Source organism: Bos mutus, chromosome 4 (genome assembly GCF_027580195.1).
Source record: "Bos mutus isolate GX-2022 chromosome 4, NWIPB_WYAK_1.1, whole genome shotgun sequence".
Lineage (NCBI taxonomy): Eukaryota > Metazoa > Chordata > Mammalia > Artiodactyla > Bovidae > Bos > Bos mutus.
In genome coordinates this window covers 99,528,420-99,548,186 of record NC_091620.1, presented here as the reverse complement: position 1 = coordinate 99,548,186, position 19,767 = coordinate 99,528,420, and the positions used below count along the sequence as shown (strand labels likewise).

The following is a 19,767-nucleotide window of genomic DNA, read 5'->3' as shown; positions in this document are numbered from 1 at the left end:
CATCATAGTGATGATAATGCCATTATCATAGCCAACGACATGGATAGTAGGAATGTGGGTGGAATAAAATGTTAGTGGCAAGATAAACCAGAGGGTCAGTCACATTCTTTGGTTGCCCTTCTGCCTAGAGTATCTCTGGGAAAGACAATCATTTTGGCCAATTAAGCCCACTAAATTTTTCAACAATGTACATGGGAACAACTTCAAAAGTGAGTGACCAGATGTTCCACTACTTTGAGTCTGCGGAAGCTTGACAAATTTACATGAATTATGTAAATTTTTTAAACTAAATGTGACCTTTTGTGTAGCTAGGTTGGTGAAATAGGCCAATCCATGTATGTAAAAAACCCTAAGGGGGATATGGAGTAGGAATCATGGTGTCAACTATCACAGATGTTTAAGATTTCCAACTAAGTATATATATTTCCTATATATATATATCCTTAAGATTTCTCTTAAGTATATATTGACAGTATTTACTGTCAATATCTTTCTAGAAAGTTTGTACCAATCTACACTGTGGGTGTGGGATAAATGAGACACTGTAGTTAATGTACATTTTCCAGCATGCTTGCTGCAAATGTTCTGCTTTCTTTGGTTCAAAAAAAGGGACGATCTATTATAATAAAAATGATCATCATATGTGCTCTTATTTTATTACTTCAAGCAAATCCTACTCAAATTTTGGCTCTTCCTCACTGTAGGTAGTAAATTTCTTACCACTCATCCATGTGCACCATAATTCACATATGCATAGTGAGAACTGCTACCCTGAAGTGAACTACTGAACACAATCAGAACATTTCAGTTTCCCTTGTTTTGGTTTCTAGAAGATATTTTTAGTAACAGTAAGTATTTGAAAGTATAATTTCATTGGCCCTTTTGAGTCCTTTTCATTGTACTCATGTCACATTTTATCAGTTGACTAAATACAGGCTTCCCAATATTTTTTAGTGGTAATTTCCACACACCCCATTAAAGGAAAAAATGCAAATTCCTCAAAAAGTACAAAGACTAGGATTCCTATTTCTTTTTTTTTCATTCAACGATTATTTGTTGAATATTTGATACATGCCAAGTATAATTCTAGGAGCTGGGGCTATAACAGTAAGAAAAACTGATCAAAAACAAAAATCTCTGACTCCGCTCTTTTCCTCCCTGGCTGCTTAAAGATCAGCTGCCATCGTGAAAGACACAGTAACTATCCAGACCAGGAAGTTCATGACCAACCGACTGCTTCAGCGGAAACAAATGGTCATCGATGTTCTTCACCCTGGAAAGGCAACAGTACGTAAAACAGAAATTCGGGAAAAACTGGCCAAATGTACAAGACCACACCAGATGTCATCTTTGTATTTGGATTCAGAACCCATTTTGGTGGTGGCAAGACAATTGGCTTTGGCATGATTTACCATTCCCTGGATTATGCAAAGAAGAATGAGCGCAAACACAGGCTTGCAAGACGTGGCCTATATGAGAAGAAAAAGACCTCAAGAAAACAGTAAAAGAAATGCAAGAACAGAATGCAGAAAGTCAGGGGGAATGTAAAGGCCAATGTTGGTGCTGGCAAAAAGTGAGCTGGAGATTGGACAACAGACTGTATCTGTGGTGATTGTGCAGATTTTTCATGAAAAAGAAAATAAACTAAAACATTTTCAGTACAGTTCAGTTCAGTTCAGTTGCTCAGTCATGTCCGACTCTTTGCGAACCCATGGACTACAGCACTCCAGGCCTCCCTGTCCATCACCAACTCCCGGAGTTTACTCAAACTTATGCCCATTGAGTCGGTGATGCCATCCAACCATCTCATCCTCTGTCGTCTCCTTCTCCCGCCTTCAATCTTTCCCAGCATCAGGGTCTTTTCAAATGAGTCAGCTCTTCGCATTAGGTAGCCAAAGTACTGGAGTTTCAGCTTCAACATCAGTCCTTCCAAGGAACACCCAGGACTGATCTCCTTTAGGATGGACTGGTTGTATCTCCTTGCAGTCCAAAGGACTCTCAAGAGTCCCCTCAAACACCATAGTTCAAAAGCATCAATTCTTCTCTGCTCAGCTTTCTTTACAGTCCAACTCTCATCTCTGACTCCCTTAAGCTTACATTTCAGTGATTAAGTATGTGTTATCTATATATCTTTTATACAAAGCTCTATATCTAACCCACCACAAATCCCATCAGCTTTCCCTTCAAAATATATCCAGATCCTGACCACTTTGCATGACCTCCATAGCTAATTTCTCTTCTCATCACTCTAAGAGTATTTTTGGCTGTTTTACTTGCTTTCAACTTCCATCTCCCTCCATCCCCTCATCACCACTCACATACAGAGTTTATTCTCAACATAGGAACCAATGTCACCTTTTAAACCCAAAGTGAAATTCATTGCTCTGTTGCTCAAAGCCCTCCTATGGCACTCCAGCTTACTTAGAGAAGAGCCAAAACTGTGCATTGGTCCACAAAGTCCTACAGAATCTGGCCTCCTGATACCTCTCTGACCTGATTTATCACTCTCTCCTTTGCTCATTTGCTTCAGTGATGGTGGCCTCCTTGCCTTTAACTCACAGGATATCTTTGTGCCTCAGGGCCTTTGCACATGTTACTACCGCTGCCTGGAATACTCTTCTCCAAATACCCGCAGGATTCACTCCCTCACCAACTTCAAACCATCCCTCAAATTTAATCTTCTTAGCAAGGTGTTTCCTGACCATTCCATTAAAAATGGCAACCTAGTATTCTTCCTGCCTTCCTAAATAATTTACTCCGAAGCCCAGAAAATTAAACATTCATGCAGGGTAGAGTTAAGGGGCAGCAAACCTGTGCAATACATAAGAATCGATGGGATGAGGAAGACATCAATGAATGGACCACGGTCAGAGGAAGCTTAAAGTCAGATGTCAAGATCTAAAAAGGAAAAGATGAGTAGAGAGTGAAGAGTTCAGCCATGAGGAAGTGAGGGCTGGTAGCAGCATCAGGAAACTGGTTATATTCAGCAAGAAGTGATCTAATACAAAAACATGTTAAAGGTAATGGCAGCCAAGTTTCTACTGGGGGAGAAGGGATTTACAAATGTGGAAAAGGAGAAAATTAAAATGAACTGTGGTGTTGGACTGGAGCTGGAAGCTAATATTAACTCATGCTTTCAGTATATTAGATATAGAAATAAACATGTATGTAAATGTGTATATGTATATGTGTGTATAATCATACATATAATCCCAGCTCTGTCCATTAAAAAGATCTAGGGGCAGCAAACTCTTATTAGCCACAAGCATATCTAGCACTCAGATCTTAGTTTCCAAATATTCAGTGTTATTTTCCACTTACAGTACTTTGGCCACCTCATGCGAAGAGTTGACTCATTGGAAAAGACTGATGCTGGGAGGGATTGGGGGCAGGAGGAGAAGGGGACGACAGAGGATGAGATGGCTGGATGGCATCACTGACTCAATGGACATGAGTCTGGGTGAACTCCGGGAGTTGGTGATGGACAGGGAGGCCTGGCATGCTGCAATTCATGGGGTCGCAAAGAGTCGGACACGACTGAGCAACTGAACTGAACTGAACTAAACTTCCACTTCCAGGGATCTTTTAAAGTGATTGATTACAGGGCAGGGCAGAGAAATTACAAGATAAACCCGAAGCATCTAACATGCTAGAGAGAAAGAAAGTGCACAAAGATGAGGTTTTGTCAAAATGACATAGATGTCAGCTTGAAAGGGACCCCACTGGCCAAATCTGGGAAAATTTGAACAAAAAATTAAATAACAATGCTAAAAAAATATAACCTGCTGAATAAAACAAAATTCATGAATTCACCTTGATATAAAGATTTAAAATAACAAATAAATGGAGAGAAGGGAAAGATTTTCTCTGTAGTAGAATGATGACTAATAAATGTAGTGAAACTAATGGACCATCATAGTAGTAATCAAGCAAGAAATATAGATAGATGCTATATCTAGTGGATGAAAGTCAATGCAAAATGGGACATTTACATACTCTCAAAATACCTGCTCATAAAATGCTTTTTTAATTACAAAAGGAAAAAGAGTAATTTTACAGTGGTGATGCCTACTTCTTAATGAAGTGATCAAAGTTAACGTTATCAATTATGAGACAAACTGAAATCGCCTATCACTTGACAGGATAAAATAAGAACACAACTTTACTTATGTTGCATTTTACCAAAAATGTATAATTGGAATCTAATCATCAGGAATCATCAGATAAATCCATATACAGGGACACTTTACAAAATGTTCAGCCAGAACTCTTCACAAGTGTCAAGGTTGAAAGTCAAAGAAACATCGAAAAACTGTGCTTTTTCCCAGCTTTATTGAAATATACTTGACAAATAAAATTCTAAGATATTTAAAGTGTGCAACATAATAATTTGATACACGTATACATTGTGTAAGGATTCCCCCATCAATGAAAAACTGTTTTTGATTGAAGGACACAAAAAGGACATGACAACCAAATGTAATACGTGATCCTAGTTAGAGTCCTATTGCATAAAGAACATTACAAGAACAACTGATGAAACAAAATGAGATGGCAGTAAAGGATCGATGCTAATATCCTAATTCTTATTGCTCTGTTATGGTTGTGTAGGACAAAGTTGTTCAGGAGTGATAGCTACTTCCTCTATGGTTCATATAAACAGTAGTTTCTTGAACCCTTTTTTCCTGTAAGTTTAAAGTAATTTCTAAATAAATATGTAAACAATGGCTTCCCAGGTGATTCAGTTGTAAAGAATTCACCTGTCAATGCAGGAGACGCAAGAGACATGGGTTGGATCCCTGTGTCCGGAAGTAGAAAATGGCAACCCACTCCAGTATTCTTGCCTGGGAAATCAACATGCACAGAGGAGCCAAGTGGGCTACAGCTCATGGTTGCAAAGAGTCGATGTGACTGAGCATCCGTGTGTGTTCCATGTAAACAGCATTGGGAATCCATCTAACACATTCCCCACTCTCTGTTGCATTTATTTTTCTCCAGAGCACTTCTCAACATCTGATACACAACACATTTTACTTACCACTGTTATCTGCCTTCCTCTACTAGAATAGAGGCTACATGGATTTTTGTATCACTTTTCCTTCTGTATTCTAGCACCTTCCACAGTATCTGATCCACAAATGATGTTCTATAGGTATGTGTTCAATGAATTGACTTTTCCTGTCCACAGGAGCAGATTGCCTGTGAGCTGTTGCTAAAGCAAGTACATAATCGCAGCACACCAGTTAGCAGGCATAGATCTGCTTGATGACATATATAGAAAAAGAAACTCTTCTCCAAAGGAAACACTTTCTGCAGAAATGCAGATACACCTATTCCTAGACAAACCTTGATGCACCATAAAGGACAGTTCAGCCCCTTAGAGCCACAGATTCCCAAACTCCTCCAATTTCCTTGGTAGTTTTGTGTAACAAAATGGCCCATGGCAGTTTTTTTCCAGAACAAAGAAAGAGTCTGCTTCTGACTCACAGATATAGAGATCTAACTAATGGATATCAGTGGGAGAGGGAAGGGGGAATGGGCAAGATAAGGGTAGGGGATAAAGAGGTACAAACTAGTGTGGATAAAAATAAACTACATGGATATATTGTACAGCATAGGGAATGTAGGCTGTACTTTACACCAACTTTAAATGGAGTGTAATCTACAAAAATATTCAACATCACTATGTTGTACACCTGGAACTATTGTAAATCAACTGTACTTCAATGAAATAAAGAATTAATTTTAAAAAGAAAGCCTGAAGTCTTCTTCTAAGTCAATTCAAGCTATCCCTTTTTTAAGCCAGATTTTTATAAAAAAAAAAGTTTCTGCACTTAAATGGACAATTAACTGTTTTCTACTAATCCCATCAAACTTCTCAACATTCTTAGAGCAAATTTAAGTCAAGACATCTTGTTCAAACATCTGTTGAGACTTTGAAGTGTACACTGGGAAAAGTCATATAAAATTTCTATTTGAAAGAGCAGTATTAATCTGAAATGTTTTTTGCTTTATTCGTATTTTCTTTATTAGTCATACAGTTCTCCAGAATTTCGTTAAATATGAGAATATTATGAGAGGCAGCAGGAGTATTACAGCATGTCTTATAAGAATATGAGTTTTATAGTCAGAAAGACAGAGATTCATTTCAGCTTTACCAATCATTAGCAGCATAATCACAAGCAGGTTATTTAAATTTTCTAAGCATCTGTTTCTTTATTATAAAACTGGTATGATAATGAGAGTGCCTACCTTATAGGCTAATTTAAAGATTAAAAAGTACATAAAGCACAAGGCCAGACCATTGTGAGGAACATAGAAACGTTAGCTTTTATTTTTTGTAAATGTCATTTAAATGTAAAGTCCATATATTAAATATAAATATGCAATAAACCTAATAAAAATATATATAATTTGTGTTTTTTCCTTCTAAGTTTCATTCTGGTAAACTTTATACATGCAGTCTCATTTCCTGTAACTCATATTAACACATCCTTGAAAAACATCATAGTGATATAAAGGTAAAAATGTAGCTTTGACTACATTGTTAATATGTATGGAAAACTCCAATTGTATGTAGAAATTAAATTATTTCAGCTTGAAATTGATTTGTAAGACATGACATTTCATTTTCATTTGCACATATTTTGTCTCTAACTGATTAAATAATTTCCCAAATCAGCTTGAATTTGTCATATCTGTTTATAGCTAAAGGTAACAGCCAAATTGTTTGGGGCTAATTTACATAGTAAGTATAGTGAAATTTTTATTTTATATAAAATATCAGGTATAAACATTATTTTGACAAAATGCTAAAGAAGTTAATAATGTAACTTAACTATATGATCTATGTATATTTGTATTCAAATCTCATTAAAATGTAAAAATAATTTAAAAAAAAAAACAAGTGTTACATGGGCTGCTTTTTTCTCTTTTTCAGGTAACATGGTTAACTAGTCTTATAATATCTCTGGTTTCATAAAGCTAGCACCAGTTTTTCCAAAATCACTTAACTCTAAAGTTGGATGAAGAAAATATTTCCAATCCTGGAAAATAAGAAAAAGTAGAAAACTCACACTTTCCAATTTCCATATGTACTACAAAACAATTGTGCGGTAGTTTGAGCATTCTTTGGCATTGCCTTTCTTTGGGATTGGAATGAAAACTGACCTTTTCCAGTCCTGTGGCCACTGCTGAGTTTTCCAAATTTGCTGGCATTTTGAGTGCAGCACTTTCACAGCATCATCTTTCAGTATTTGGAATAGCTCAACTGGAATTCCATCACCTCCACTAGCTTTGTTCGTAGTGATGCTTTCTAAGGCCCACTTGACTTCACATTCCAGGATGTCTGGCTCTAGGTGAGTGATCACACCATCGTGATTATCTGGTTTGTGAAGATCTTTTTTGTACAGTTCTTCTGTGTATTCTTGCCATCTCTTAATATCTTCTGCTTCTGTTAAGTCCGTACCATTTCTGTCCTTTATCGAGCCCATCTTTGCATGAAATGTTCCTTTGGTATCTCTGATTTTCTTGAAGAGATCCCTTGTCTTTCCCATTCTGTTGTTTTCCTCTATTTCTTTGCATTGATCACTGAGGAAGGCTTTCTTATCTCTTCTTGCTATTTGCTATTGCTATTTGCTCTTCTTGCGTCTTCTTGCTATTCTTTGGAACTCTGTATTCAGATGTTTATATCTTTCCTTTTCTCCTTTGCTTTTCGCTTCTCTTCTTTTCACAGCTATTTGTAAGGCCTCCCCAGACAGCCATTTTGCTTTTTTGCATTTCTTTTCCATGGGTTAGAGTCGGACACGACTGAGCGACTGATCTGAATCTGATCTGACTACAAAGCAATGGAAATCAAGACAGTCAGTCAGTTCACTCACTCAGTTGTGTCCAACTCTTTGCGACCCCATGAACCGCAGCACGCCAGGCCTCCCTGTCCATCACCAACTCCCGGAGTTCACTCAGACTCACGTCCATCAAGTCAGTGATGCCATCCAGCCATCTCATCCTCTGTCGTCCCCTTCTCCTCCTGCCCCCAATCCCTCCCAGAATCAGTGTCTTTTCAAATGAGTCAGCTCTTCACATGAGGTGGCCAAAGTATTGGAGTTTTAGCTTCAACATCAGTCCTTCCAAGGAACACCCAGGACTGATCTTTAGGATGGACCAGTTGGATCTCCTTGCAGTCCAAGGGACTCTCAAGAGTCTTCTCCAACACCCCAGTTCAAAAGCATCAATTCTTCTGTCCTCAGCTTTCTTTATAGTCCAACTCTCTCACATCCATACATGACCACTGGAAAAACCATAGCCTTGACTAGATGGACCTTTGTTGACAAATGTCTCTGCTTTTTAATCAAGACAGTGTGGTACTAGAAAAAGATATATACTGACAGATCACTGGAATAGATCTGAGAATCCAGAACTGAACACATACATCTGTGGGACAACTGATTTTCAACAAGGTTGCCAAGACCATTCAATGGGGAAGGAATAATTTTTTCAACAAATGGTGTTGGGACAACTGGATGGCCACATACAAAAGAATTGTTTTCTGGTATTACAAAATCTGGGCTTCCCTGATAGCTCACCTGGTAAAGAATCTGCCTTCAATGCAGGGGACCCTGGTTTGATTCCTGCGTCAGGAAGACCCCCTGAAGAAGGGATAAGCTACCCACTCCAGTATTCTTGGGCTTGCCTAGTGGCTCAGATGGTAAAGAATCCCACATGCAGTGCAGGAGACTTGGGTTCCAACCCTGGGTTGTGAAGATCCCCTAGCGGAGGGCATGGCAACCCACCCCCAGACAGAGGAGCCTGACGGGTTACAGTCCATGGGGTTGCAAAGGGTCAGACACGACTGAGTGACTAAGCACAGCACATTACAAAGTCTAACATTTCCTGTGCTGCGTTGACTTCTTTGAGCCTTGCAGGGCCCCAAAGTCTTAAGCATAAGATTCCTTGTTCTTGTGAGATATGCCCCCCACCCCACAGGAAAGGTTTCCCATCTGACTAGTTCCTCTGTCAGCTGCACCAGGTACAACACACTCCATCCTCAGTCTAATGGGCTTTATCTCCTTGCCAGTCCATGAAATTTAAACAAGCCAATCACAAACAAGCCAATGATCTCCCGTGGGAGCCAGTGATCACCTCATCCTCTGGATATTCCAAAGTCTGGCTCCCACAGCCTCTGCTTATCCTTACTATTCTCAAGTGCAGCCCCCATGTGGCTCTGTATGATATGCTGTGTCCTCTCTGGGGCTGCAAGCATGATTGATTGATAATCTTCTATTGGATTTCATCTGTCCAGTGCTAGATATTATGTGTTCAGCCATCTCATACTATTTATGATAGAGGATACCTCCCTCACCAACTAGATAAATAGTAGGTAATCAAAACATCTTTACCTAACAACAGATACCAAACAATTCAAACTGGATCAAAGTCCCTAAATGTAAAAGCTGAAACTATAAAATTCATAGAAAACACAGTATTTGACAAAGAATTCTTAAATATGACACTAAAATCATGAGCAACAGAAGAAAAAAAATAACTTCATTAAAATTCAAAGGATTTTTAAATATTTATTTATTTACTTGGCTGCACCCGCTCTTAGTTGTGGCACATGGGATTTTCAATCTCCGTTATGGCATGGGGTGGCACAGGGGATCTTTAGTTGTGTCATTCGAGCTCCTAGTTGCAGCATGGGGGATCTAGTTCCCGACCAGGGATCAAACTGGGGCCTCCTGCATTGAGAGTGTGGAGTCTTAGCCACTGGACCACCAGGGAAGCCCAAAATTTAAAATTTTTGTGCTTCAAAGTGAAAGTGAAGTCGCTCAGTCGTGTCGCTCCTTGAGACCCCATGGACTATAGCCTACCCGGCTTCTCCGTCCACAGGATTTTCCAGGCAAGAGTACTGGAGGGGGTTGCCATTTCCTTCTCTAAGACACCATTAAAAAAAATAAAAAACACAATATATATAATACAACAAAAGAAAATACTTTTAAATCACATATGTGATAAGGACCTTACATCTAGGTTATGTAAAGAATTATTACAGCTCATTTAAAAAAAAAAAAGAGAGAGAACCTGGTTTTTTATTTATTTTTTTTTTTATAAAAGATTAAATTTATTGGTCTTTTTGGGGAATTTGATGCATCATTGGTATATTACAACTGAGCCATTAATCTGGTAGCTTCATCAACATTAACTGGTACATTTTCATGACACTGCTGAGGTATCAGTTGTTTCTGCAGAGGTTCAAGGGAAAGGCCTTTTGAGAAGTTTGCCAGTTCCTTCTGTATATCCATAAAAGCTTTATTCACTCTGTTAACTTTTTCATCATTTACAATGTTTATCTTCTTAAGATTAGTGGTAACTGGTTTTGCTTTATTTTTAACCTTAAAGCTTTTTTGGCTGGCTATGTGGAATACATTCCTGGACTTCTGCCCTCTTAGTTTGTTCTTGGCCATTGTCTCTCACCAGGCCTCCGACACCCTTGTATAGCCTCTCAGGTTCCAGGTAACGCCATCTGCCAGAACCTGGTTTTTTAAATGAGCATTTCTCTAAAGAAGATATACAAATAGCCAATAAGCATATGGAAAGATTCTCAATATCATTAGTCAACAGAAAGTTTGCAAATCGAAAACAAAATGAAATACCACTTCACACCCACTGAGATGGCAAGAATTAATAGGTCAGATAATAACAGGAGCTGATGAGGATGTAGAGAAATCAGAGCACCCACACACTGTTGATGAGAATATAAAATACTTCAGTCACTTTAGAAAACATTCTTGTAGTTTCTCAAATGATTAAACACAGAGCTACCACATGACCCAGCAATTCAACTTTTAGATATACACCCCAGAGCAATAAAATATATGCCAACACAAAAACTTGTGTAGGAATACTTATAGCAGCATTCATCATAGTAGACAAAATGTCGGGGGGACACCCAAATATCAGTCAGTGGACAAATGCAAAAATAAAATGTAGTATATTCATATAATGAAATATTATTTGGCCATAAAAAGAAGAAGTATTGATAAATAGTACAGCTGTTGTTGCTAAGTTGCTAAGTCATGTCTGGCTCTTTGCAACCTCACAGACTGAAGCAAGCCAGCTCCTCTGTCCTCCATTATCTCCCAGAATTTGCTCAGATTCATGTCCATTGAGTCAGTGATGCTATCTAACCATATCATCCTCTGCTATTCCCTTCTCCTTCTGCCCTCAATCCTTCCCAACATCAGGGTCTTTTCCAATGAGTCAAATCAGGTGGCCAAACTGATTGTTCAGCAACAATCCTTGCGATGAATATTCAAGGTTGATTTCCTTTAGGATTGACTGGTTTGATCTCCTTGCAGTCCAAGTGACACTCGGGAGTCTTCTCCAATACCACAATTCAAAAGCATCGATTCTTCAGCTCTCCGTCTTCTGTATGGTCCAGCTCTCATACTTGTACGTGACTACTGGAAAAACCATAGCTTTGACTATATGGACCTTTGTCAGAAAGCAATCTCTGCTTTTGAATACACTGCCTAGGTTTGTCATAGTTTTTCATCCAAGGAGCAAGAGTCTTTCCATTTCATGGCTGCAGTTACCATCTTGAGCAATTTTGGAGCCCAAGAAAATAAAACCTGTCACTGCTTCCACTTTTTCACCTTCTATTTGTCATAAAGTGATGGGACAAGATGCCATGATCTTAGTGTTTTGAATGTTATTTTCACACCAGCTTTTTCACTTTGCTCTTTCACCCTCATCGAGTGGCTCTTTAGCTACTCTTCACTTTCTGCCATTAGAGTGGTTTCATCTGCATATCTGAGTCTGTTAATATTTATCCTGGCAATCTTTATTCCAGCTTGTGAGTCATCCAGCCTCATATTTCACATGATGTACTCTGCATAGAAGTTAAACAAGCAGGGTGACATATACAGCCTTGTTGGACTCCTTTTCCAATTTTGAAGCAGTCAGTTGTTCCATGTTCAGTTCTAACTGTTGCTTCTTGACCCACTTACAGGTTTTTCAGAAGAGGGGTAAGGTAGTCTGGTACTCCCATCTTCTCAAGAATTTTTCCCCAGTTTGCTGTGATCTACACAAAGGCTTTAGCATAGTCAGTGGAGCAGAAGTAGATGTTTTTCTGGAACTCCCTTGCTGTCTCCATGTTCCAAGGAATGTTGACAATTTGATCTCTGGTTCCTCTGCCTTTTCTAAACCTAGCTTATACATCTTGAAATTCTCCATTTAAGTACTGCTGAAGTCTAGCTTGAAGGATTTACAGCATAACCTTGCCAGCATGTGAAATGAGCACAAGTGTATGGTAGTTTGTACATTTTGGGGTACAGTTTGAAAAGTGTTAGTCGCCCAGTTGTCTCCAACTCTTTGTGACTGCCTGGACTGTAGCCTGCCAGGTTCTTCTGTTCATGAGATTTCCCAGGCAAGAATTTTGGAGTGGGTTGCCATTCCCTTCTCCAGGGGATCTTCCCAACCCAAGACTGAACAAGGGTCTCCTGTACTGTGTGATTCACTGGTAGCTCAGCTGATAAAGAATCAGCCTGCAATGCAGGAGACACTGGTTCGATTCCTGTGTCGGGAAGATCCGCTGGAGAAGGGATAGGTAACCCACTCCAGTATTCTTGAGCTTCCCTAGTGGCTCAGCTGGTAAAGAATCTGCCTGCTATGTGGGAGACCTAGGTTCCATCCCTGGGTTGGGAAGATCCCCTGGAGAAGAGAAAGGCTACCCACTCCAGTATTCTGACCTGGAGAATTCCACAGACTACAGTCCATGGGGTCGCAAAGAGTCAGACTCGTCTGAGCGACTTTCACTCATGTATTGCAGGCAGATTCTTTACTGTCTGAACCACCAGGGAAGCCTTTTGGTACAACTTAGATGAATCTTATGGAGAAGGCAATGGCAACCCACTCCGGTACTCTTGCCTGGAAAATCTCATGGACGGAGGAGCCTGGTAGGCTGCAGTCCATGGGATCGCTAAGAGTCGGGCACGACTGAGCGGCTTCACTTTCACTTTTCACTTTCCTGCATTGGAGAAGGAAATGGCAACCCACTTCAGTGTTCTTGCCTGGAGAATCCCAGGGAGGGTGGAGCCTGGTGGGCTGCCGTCTATGGGGTCGCACAGAGTTGGACACGACGGAAGCGACTTACCAGCAGCAGCAGATGAATCTTAAAAAAAACATTATGCTAAGTGAAAAAAGTTAGTCACAAAAGCCTCCATATTATATGATTCCATTCATTTGAAAGGCCAGAATAGGCAATATCTACAGGCAGAAGGTAAATTACTGGTTGCTTAGAGCTAAGAAAGTTATGGGGCAGTAGGATGATAATAGCTAAAGGTTACAGAGTTATTTCCTGAGGTGAAGAAAATGCTCTAAAATTGAATGTGGTGACAGTTGCACATCTCTGTGAACATATGAAAAATCATGGAATTATACACTTTATAAGGATGAATTGCATAGTATGCAAATAATATCTCAATAAAGCTGTTTAAAATGTATATTGGCTACTACCAGACGAGTACTACATTATATTCAAGAAGACTGACACAAATACACAGATGACTTATCTACAATAGATAGCTTGCTGTTTTTTTTTTTTAACTAAGCAAATTTGGTATTATTCCTTGCTTGGAAAGAATTATGTTTTCCTATAAAATATTTCTTGGTGCTAGTATATAAAAGGATTGAGTTGGATGATCCACTGGTCTGAATAAACACATCATTTTGTGTTTTTTATATTTTAAGCACAAAGCGGGGGACATGGACAGAATTTTTAGAATGTAAGCTCTGAGTAGAATGAACCTATTCTTTTTCCTCATTACAACTTCTCCTAGTTCTTGAAACCATCATCCCTCTTCTGATTTTATTATAATTGTCTCTTTGCAAAACTTAGAGCTACCTAAAATGATGTTCTATTTAATCTTCAAGAAGTATGGTGGGGTCTGGATCGACCACTATTCCATTTGGTAAACCCTGGCAGATAGCAGCCTTCTCTGGGGCTCCTCAAGAGGCAACTCAAGTGCTGCCCACAAAAAATGAGTAACCCTTGGTGCCTCCCATTCTGTCACACAATGATGAGCATGGACAAGGATGTGTTCTATCACTTGGACATCCTCAAGTGTTTCAGCACTCAGTCACTGCCCATTCCCCACAAGTGGCTTAGGAAGCTGTTGAAGGAGTTTGTGTTCCAGTCAATCAGGTAATACAGCCCATGCTCCAGGATTTGGAGTGAAGAGGTCAGGCAGAACCCTGGGCAGGCACAGATGGAGACTACATCCCAAAATGTCCTCCTAAATAAGTCATGGTTAATTTGTCCCTTCTGCAGCCACCAAGCTAGTGACAGGAAGATTCTTCTAACAATGCAAATGCATTTAAATTCTTGGTCTGGAAAAGTTTAACTGGATTTCAATCTCTTTACTATTTTAGAGAAAGTCCAATATTACATTTGCCAGTGAAAAAAAACTTTTTAAAATCATTTTTGAAACTGATTTCAATTCCTACAAATGTCCTAAAAATTCTATTTTAATTTTTATTATATACTTACTTATTATATCAATAATGACTATCAAGAATTTAAATGTATCACCACTTAAAAGTCTTAATCAATAATGGCATATGGCTATTCTAAAGGGAAAAAATTCTGATATTAAAAATGATATGCTCAGAAAACAAACTGAAATTTTTCATTAAGACATTTTAAAGGATTTTATTTAGAATTGCAAACAAATTCAAAAGTAATATCTTCTGTAGAATTTTCTATTCATTATTCTCCCTAAGTATATGTTACTAAAATGTAAAATTGATAATATAAATTTTTTCCACCAAGACCCATATAGATGCCTCAAAATGCTACAAAAATTGTCATTGCTTTGTCATTTTCCTGCCATTGACATGAAAAAATTTAGGAAAGCGTTAGTTTAAATCCAATGGCCAACCATTTTGAAGAAGCCCACATTAACAATATTTTCTCCTGCCCACATCTCCCCCATACTCCTGGACATTCTTGTTTATGTCTACTATTCCAATTTTCAAATCTATTTAACCTCTGGCCTTTATATGAATTCCCACTCCCATGCTGCTGTCTTGCTTTGAAATGTAGTCAAACTGTAATATGGCTACACAATCCTTTCATATTTTTCAATAATTTCTATTGATTATTATCTAGTCAATAGAAAATGCATCCTCCTTTTTTAAGAGTAAAACCATTTGTTATGAACTGAATAGTGTTCCCCTCAAATTCATATGCCCAAACCCTCAAAGTGACTGTATATGGAGATAGGGCCTTTAGGTAATGAAGGTTAAATGAGATCATAAGGGTAGAACCCTTATCTGGTAGGACTAGTGTTCTTATAAGAATAGGAAAAGACATCAGAGATTTCTCGTCACACACACACACACACAAAATAAAGTTCATGAAAGGGAACAGGGAGAAGGCAATCTGCAAGCCAGGGAAAGACATATTACCAGAAACTGAATTTCCTGGCACCTTGATCTTGGATTTCCAACCTCCAGAAGTGTGAGAAAATAAATTTCTGTTGTCTAAACCATCCAGTGTGTGGTACGCTGTTATGGCAACCCAAGCTCCACACTTGGTCTGTTACTACATATTTCGCTGTGTGATTGCATACTATCTTCTTTATTTTCTTCTTAGGGAGAAAAAACAAAAATGGAAACCAGAAACATCTCATCTCCAAAATGAATCCTTCCATTCATTCTGCCTTCCATCAAAACTCCTCTTTGTTTTTCTTTCCCTTCTCTCTGGTATCAGTTACTTTGGGACACAGAATTTTATTAGTCAGATGGTTGTTTGGGAGGCAAGAAATCAAAGTAAAGAGAAATAAAATTTAACCTAATGAAGGTAATTTTCACTCAGACAATAGTGAACTATGAAGAATTCTCCTTGCTCTTCACCAAAGCCGTCTCTATGGTGATGACAGCAGTTCTCTCTAGGTTCATTGTCACCCTCCCTCTGAGACTATTGGAATAACTGGTAGATTTCTGGACTTGGGCCTCCCATTTTTAGGGCCAATTACACTATCACCTTCTGTAATTAATTTCCATCTAGAGATAAGTGATATAATTATGAATTGGTAATATTTTTGTTTACTGGGGTATATTAAGTTAACAATTTAATTATATTACTGCTGTTTATATTTGATATGATTACTTTATGCCTGGAGATTTTATCTACACCCACTGTCTCCATTTCCTCATTTTACACTCATCCCTCAACCTATTCCATAGAGATTGCTCTTGTTGCAGTTCTCATGTTGACAAATTTGATGGTTGTTTTTTTTCTTTATTGAACTTTTCAGCAGCAATAGCACAATTCACTACCACCACCACCACTCCCTTAAAACAGTCTCCTCTATCCATGTTCAGTACACTACACTCTGTGTTACAGCTGGATCTTCTCAGTCTCCTTTTCTGTTCTATCTTCTCTACAAAGTCTCTAAATCTTGGAGTGCCTCCAAATCAGCACAGGACTTATTTTCTTTCATATCTGCACATTCTCCCTATGTTTCCTTAACCACTACCTTACCTTACAATACACCAATACGTTGATGTCTCATAAGTGTCATTACGTATATCTCTCCAGGTCTCCAGAACCACGTATCTAAGTGCTTACTTGATATTTCCACTTGGATGTCCAAGTAAATCAAACTGTCTATCTAAGCAGAATTCTTGATTTTCCCACAGATCTTGTTTCTTTCCAGGTTTCTGATAGATCAGTAAAGGGTATATCCACACAGTAGATGGCTAAAGCCCAAAAACTAAAGAGTAATCTTTGATCCTATTCTTTCTTTTCCTTCTTCAGTCAATCAGTCAGTGTTAGTTGCTCAGTCGTGTCTGACTCTGCAACCCCATGGACTGTAGCTCAACAGGCTCCTCTGTTCATGGGATTCTCCTGGTGAGAACACTGGAGTGGTAGCCATTCTATTCTTCAGTGGATCTTCCCAATTCAAGAATTAAACCTAGGTCGCCTATATGGCAGGCAGATTCTTTACCATCACATTCATCATCAGATCCCACTGCTACTACCTCCACATTGTATCTAAAATCTATCCTTTTCTCTCCATACCCATTTTTGTTGTTGTTGCTGTTTGTTCACTAAGTCGTGTCTGAATCTTCATGACACCATGGACTATAGCCCATGAGGCCCCTCTGTCTATGGGATTTCCCAGGCAAGAATACTGGAGTGGATTGCCATTTCCTTCTCCAGGGCATCTTCCCAGATCAGGGATCAAACCGTGTCTCCTGCATTGGCAGGTGATTCTTAACTGCTGAGCCACCAGGGAAGCCCCACCATACCCATTGCCACCCCCTTAATTCAAAGTCCACTATGTCTCACCAAGATTGTTTAAAGTGTCTTGTAACTAGTCTCCTTGCTTTTTTTCTTGCCTTCTTCCATCCATACTCCAAACAGCAATCAGATTATTCTTTGTAAAACAAAAAGTAGATCATTTCACTTACTGAATAAAAATCTATGATCAAAATAAAGTCCAAACTCTTTACCCTGGCCTGGCTCTTACTTCTTCTTCCACTTCTTTTTGTATCAATTTTCCCAAGGCTATACTCTGACCATATTGGCTTTATTTGGTTCCTCTTTGAAGCCTCAGGGCTTCCATGGTGGTTCAGACAATAAAGAATCTGCCTGCAATGTAGGAGACCCAGGTTCGATCCCTGGGTTGGGAAGATCCCCTGGAGAAAGGAATGGCAACCCACTCCAGTATTCTTGCCTGGAGAATTCCATGGACAGAGGAGCCTGGTGGGCTACAGTCCATGGGGAAGCGAAGAGTAGGACATGACTGAGCGATTAACACTACTACTGCACTACTGCAACCTCAGCGTCTTTGTACTTGGTAACACTTGTGGCTATAAAGCTATTCCAGCTATTCCCTTGGCAGCTTATTCCTACTATATAATTCCTCACAGAGAAATTTCCCTATGATTCGAATCAAAATACTTCCTACCCGTTCTGTGCCCTCTCTCTTTGTTCTCTATCTAGTCATCCTGTTCATTCCCCTCACAGTAATTATCACAATCTAACATATTTACCTGTTTATCTGTCTCCTCCAATGAGAAGAGGGGCATTTTCTGTCTACCTCCTTACATGTTCTCTCCCTATATCCACAGTTTATGTCACTAAATAAATACTTACTGAATAAGTTGATAGATGAATAAATGATTAGACACTATTCTGCACCTATACTCTAGTAACTGGTAAATTTGGAAATTCTTAGTTCATTCTCACATTGGCAGAGCTCAGAAAGAGAAACTTTTACAAGTGACTGATTTGCATTCATTGCTCATATATTCTACAAAGTTCTCAGAGAGTAACTGAGCTTAAAATTCTACATGTATTATATCCACCACCACATGTACATGTATACATACTAACTAGAACCAAGAAAGTATTTGTTGCTAAATTTATAGTTCATAAGCAGATCTGTTATCTTTGGGATCTAATTTATTTTCTAGGTTCCTTTTTAAATACCAGCTTTTATCATATTTATATTGATTTTATGTGTATAACTTTTCATATGATTTAATATCTTAAACTGCCACCAATTTCTTTTATATGTTATGATCTAACCAGCTGCTTATTAAACTACTTTGTCTTCTTCCTGTGGTAGTTTGCGCTGTTCACCAAACATTTCTGACTCTGCCTTGTAAACACATGGTCAGTTGCTCTTCTCTGCCCACTTTGATCTGAGACAATGCCATCCGACTCACGCTGACTAATGAGAGGAAGGAACAGTGGCAGGTGTCATTTTTGGTCTGATGGCCTAAGAATAACGTTTCCTTCCCACTGCTGTACTGATTGTGTCAGGTGACCAGTTACCTCAATTTCCCCAGAACTGAGCGATTCCTAGGACACAGGAGTTCCGGACGAAAGACCAGAACAATACCAGAAACACTGTTCTGGTTTGACTGGGTTCATTGGAAGCAGGGTTTTCAGTGCTAAGACTGGGAAATATCCAAAAAAATGAGAACAGGTGGGCTACCCTATGGTTTTGGAAGAAAATATTTGGTTGAAATTTCCACTAGCCTTGATTCCTTAGTGACTACCATGAACAGAACCTCTTACCCAACTCACAGTAAGCATGTAGCATAAAAGAAAAACAAATTTGGTTTAGTAAGCCACTGATATTTAGGAGTTTCGTTTCTATGTCATAATCTAGCCTATCCTGAAAAATGTAAAAATTAGTACCTTCCAGTCAGGTGCTGCCAAAACAATTGTTGTTGTTGTTCAGTTGCCCAGTCGTGTCCAACTCTTTTCGATGCCACAGATTGCCGCACGCCAGGCCTCCCTGTCCCTCACCTTCTCCCGCAGTTTGCCCGAGTTCATTTCCATTGCATTGGTGATGCCATCCAGCCATCTCAACCCTCAATCTTTCCCAGCATCAAGGACTTTTCCAATGAGGCAGCTGTTCGCATAAGACAACTAAAATACTGGAGACTGGGCTTCAGCATCAGTCCTTCCAGTGAATATTCAGGGTTGATTTCCCTTAAGATTGACTGGTTTGATCTCCTTGCTGTCCAAGGGACTTTCAGGAGTCTTTTCCAGCACCACAGTTCGAAGGCATCAATTCTTTGGCATTCTGCCTTTTTTGTAGTCAAGCTCTCACAACTGTACATGACCACTGGGAAGACCACAGCCTTGGCTACATGGACCTTTGTTGGCAGAGTAATGTCTGTTTTTTGACACACTGTCTGGGTTTGTCACCACTTTCCTGCTGAGAAGCAATCGTCTTCTGA

The 19,767-nt window shown here is 39.1% G+C and overlaps 1 protein-coding gene and 1 pseudogene across 1 annotated transcript; one reads left to right on the top strand and one right to left on the bottom strand.

Moving 5' to 3' along the window:
• Nucleotides 1–1,170: 1,170 nt before the first annotated feature.
• Nucleotides 1,171–1,577, top strand: LOC102278492 (small ribosomal subunit protein eS24 pseudogene; annotated as a pseudogene).
• Nucleotides 1,578–10,102: 8,525 nt separating this feature from the next.
• LOC138987551 (ribosomal biogenesis factor-like) lies at nucleotides 10,103–10,520 on the bottom strand. The gene has a single exon (XM_070368819.1). It carries the CDS (start codon nucleotides 10,461–10,463, stop codon nucleotides 10,161–10,163), a length of 303 nt encoding a protein of 100 aa, XP_070224920.1. The 5' UTR covers nucleotides 10,464–10,520; the 3' UTR covers nucleotides 10,103–10,160.
• Between the last annotated feature and the right edge of the window lie 9,247 nt (nucleotides 10,521–19,767).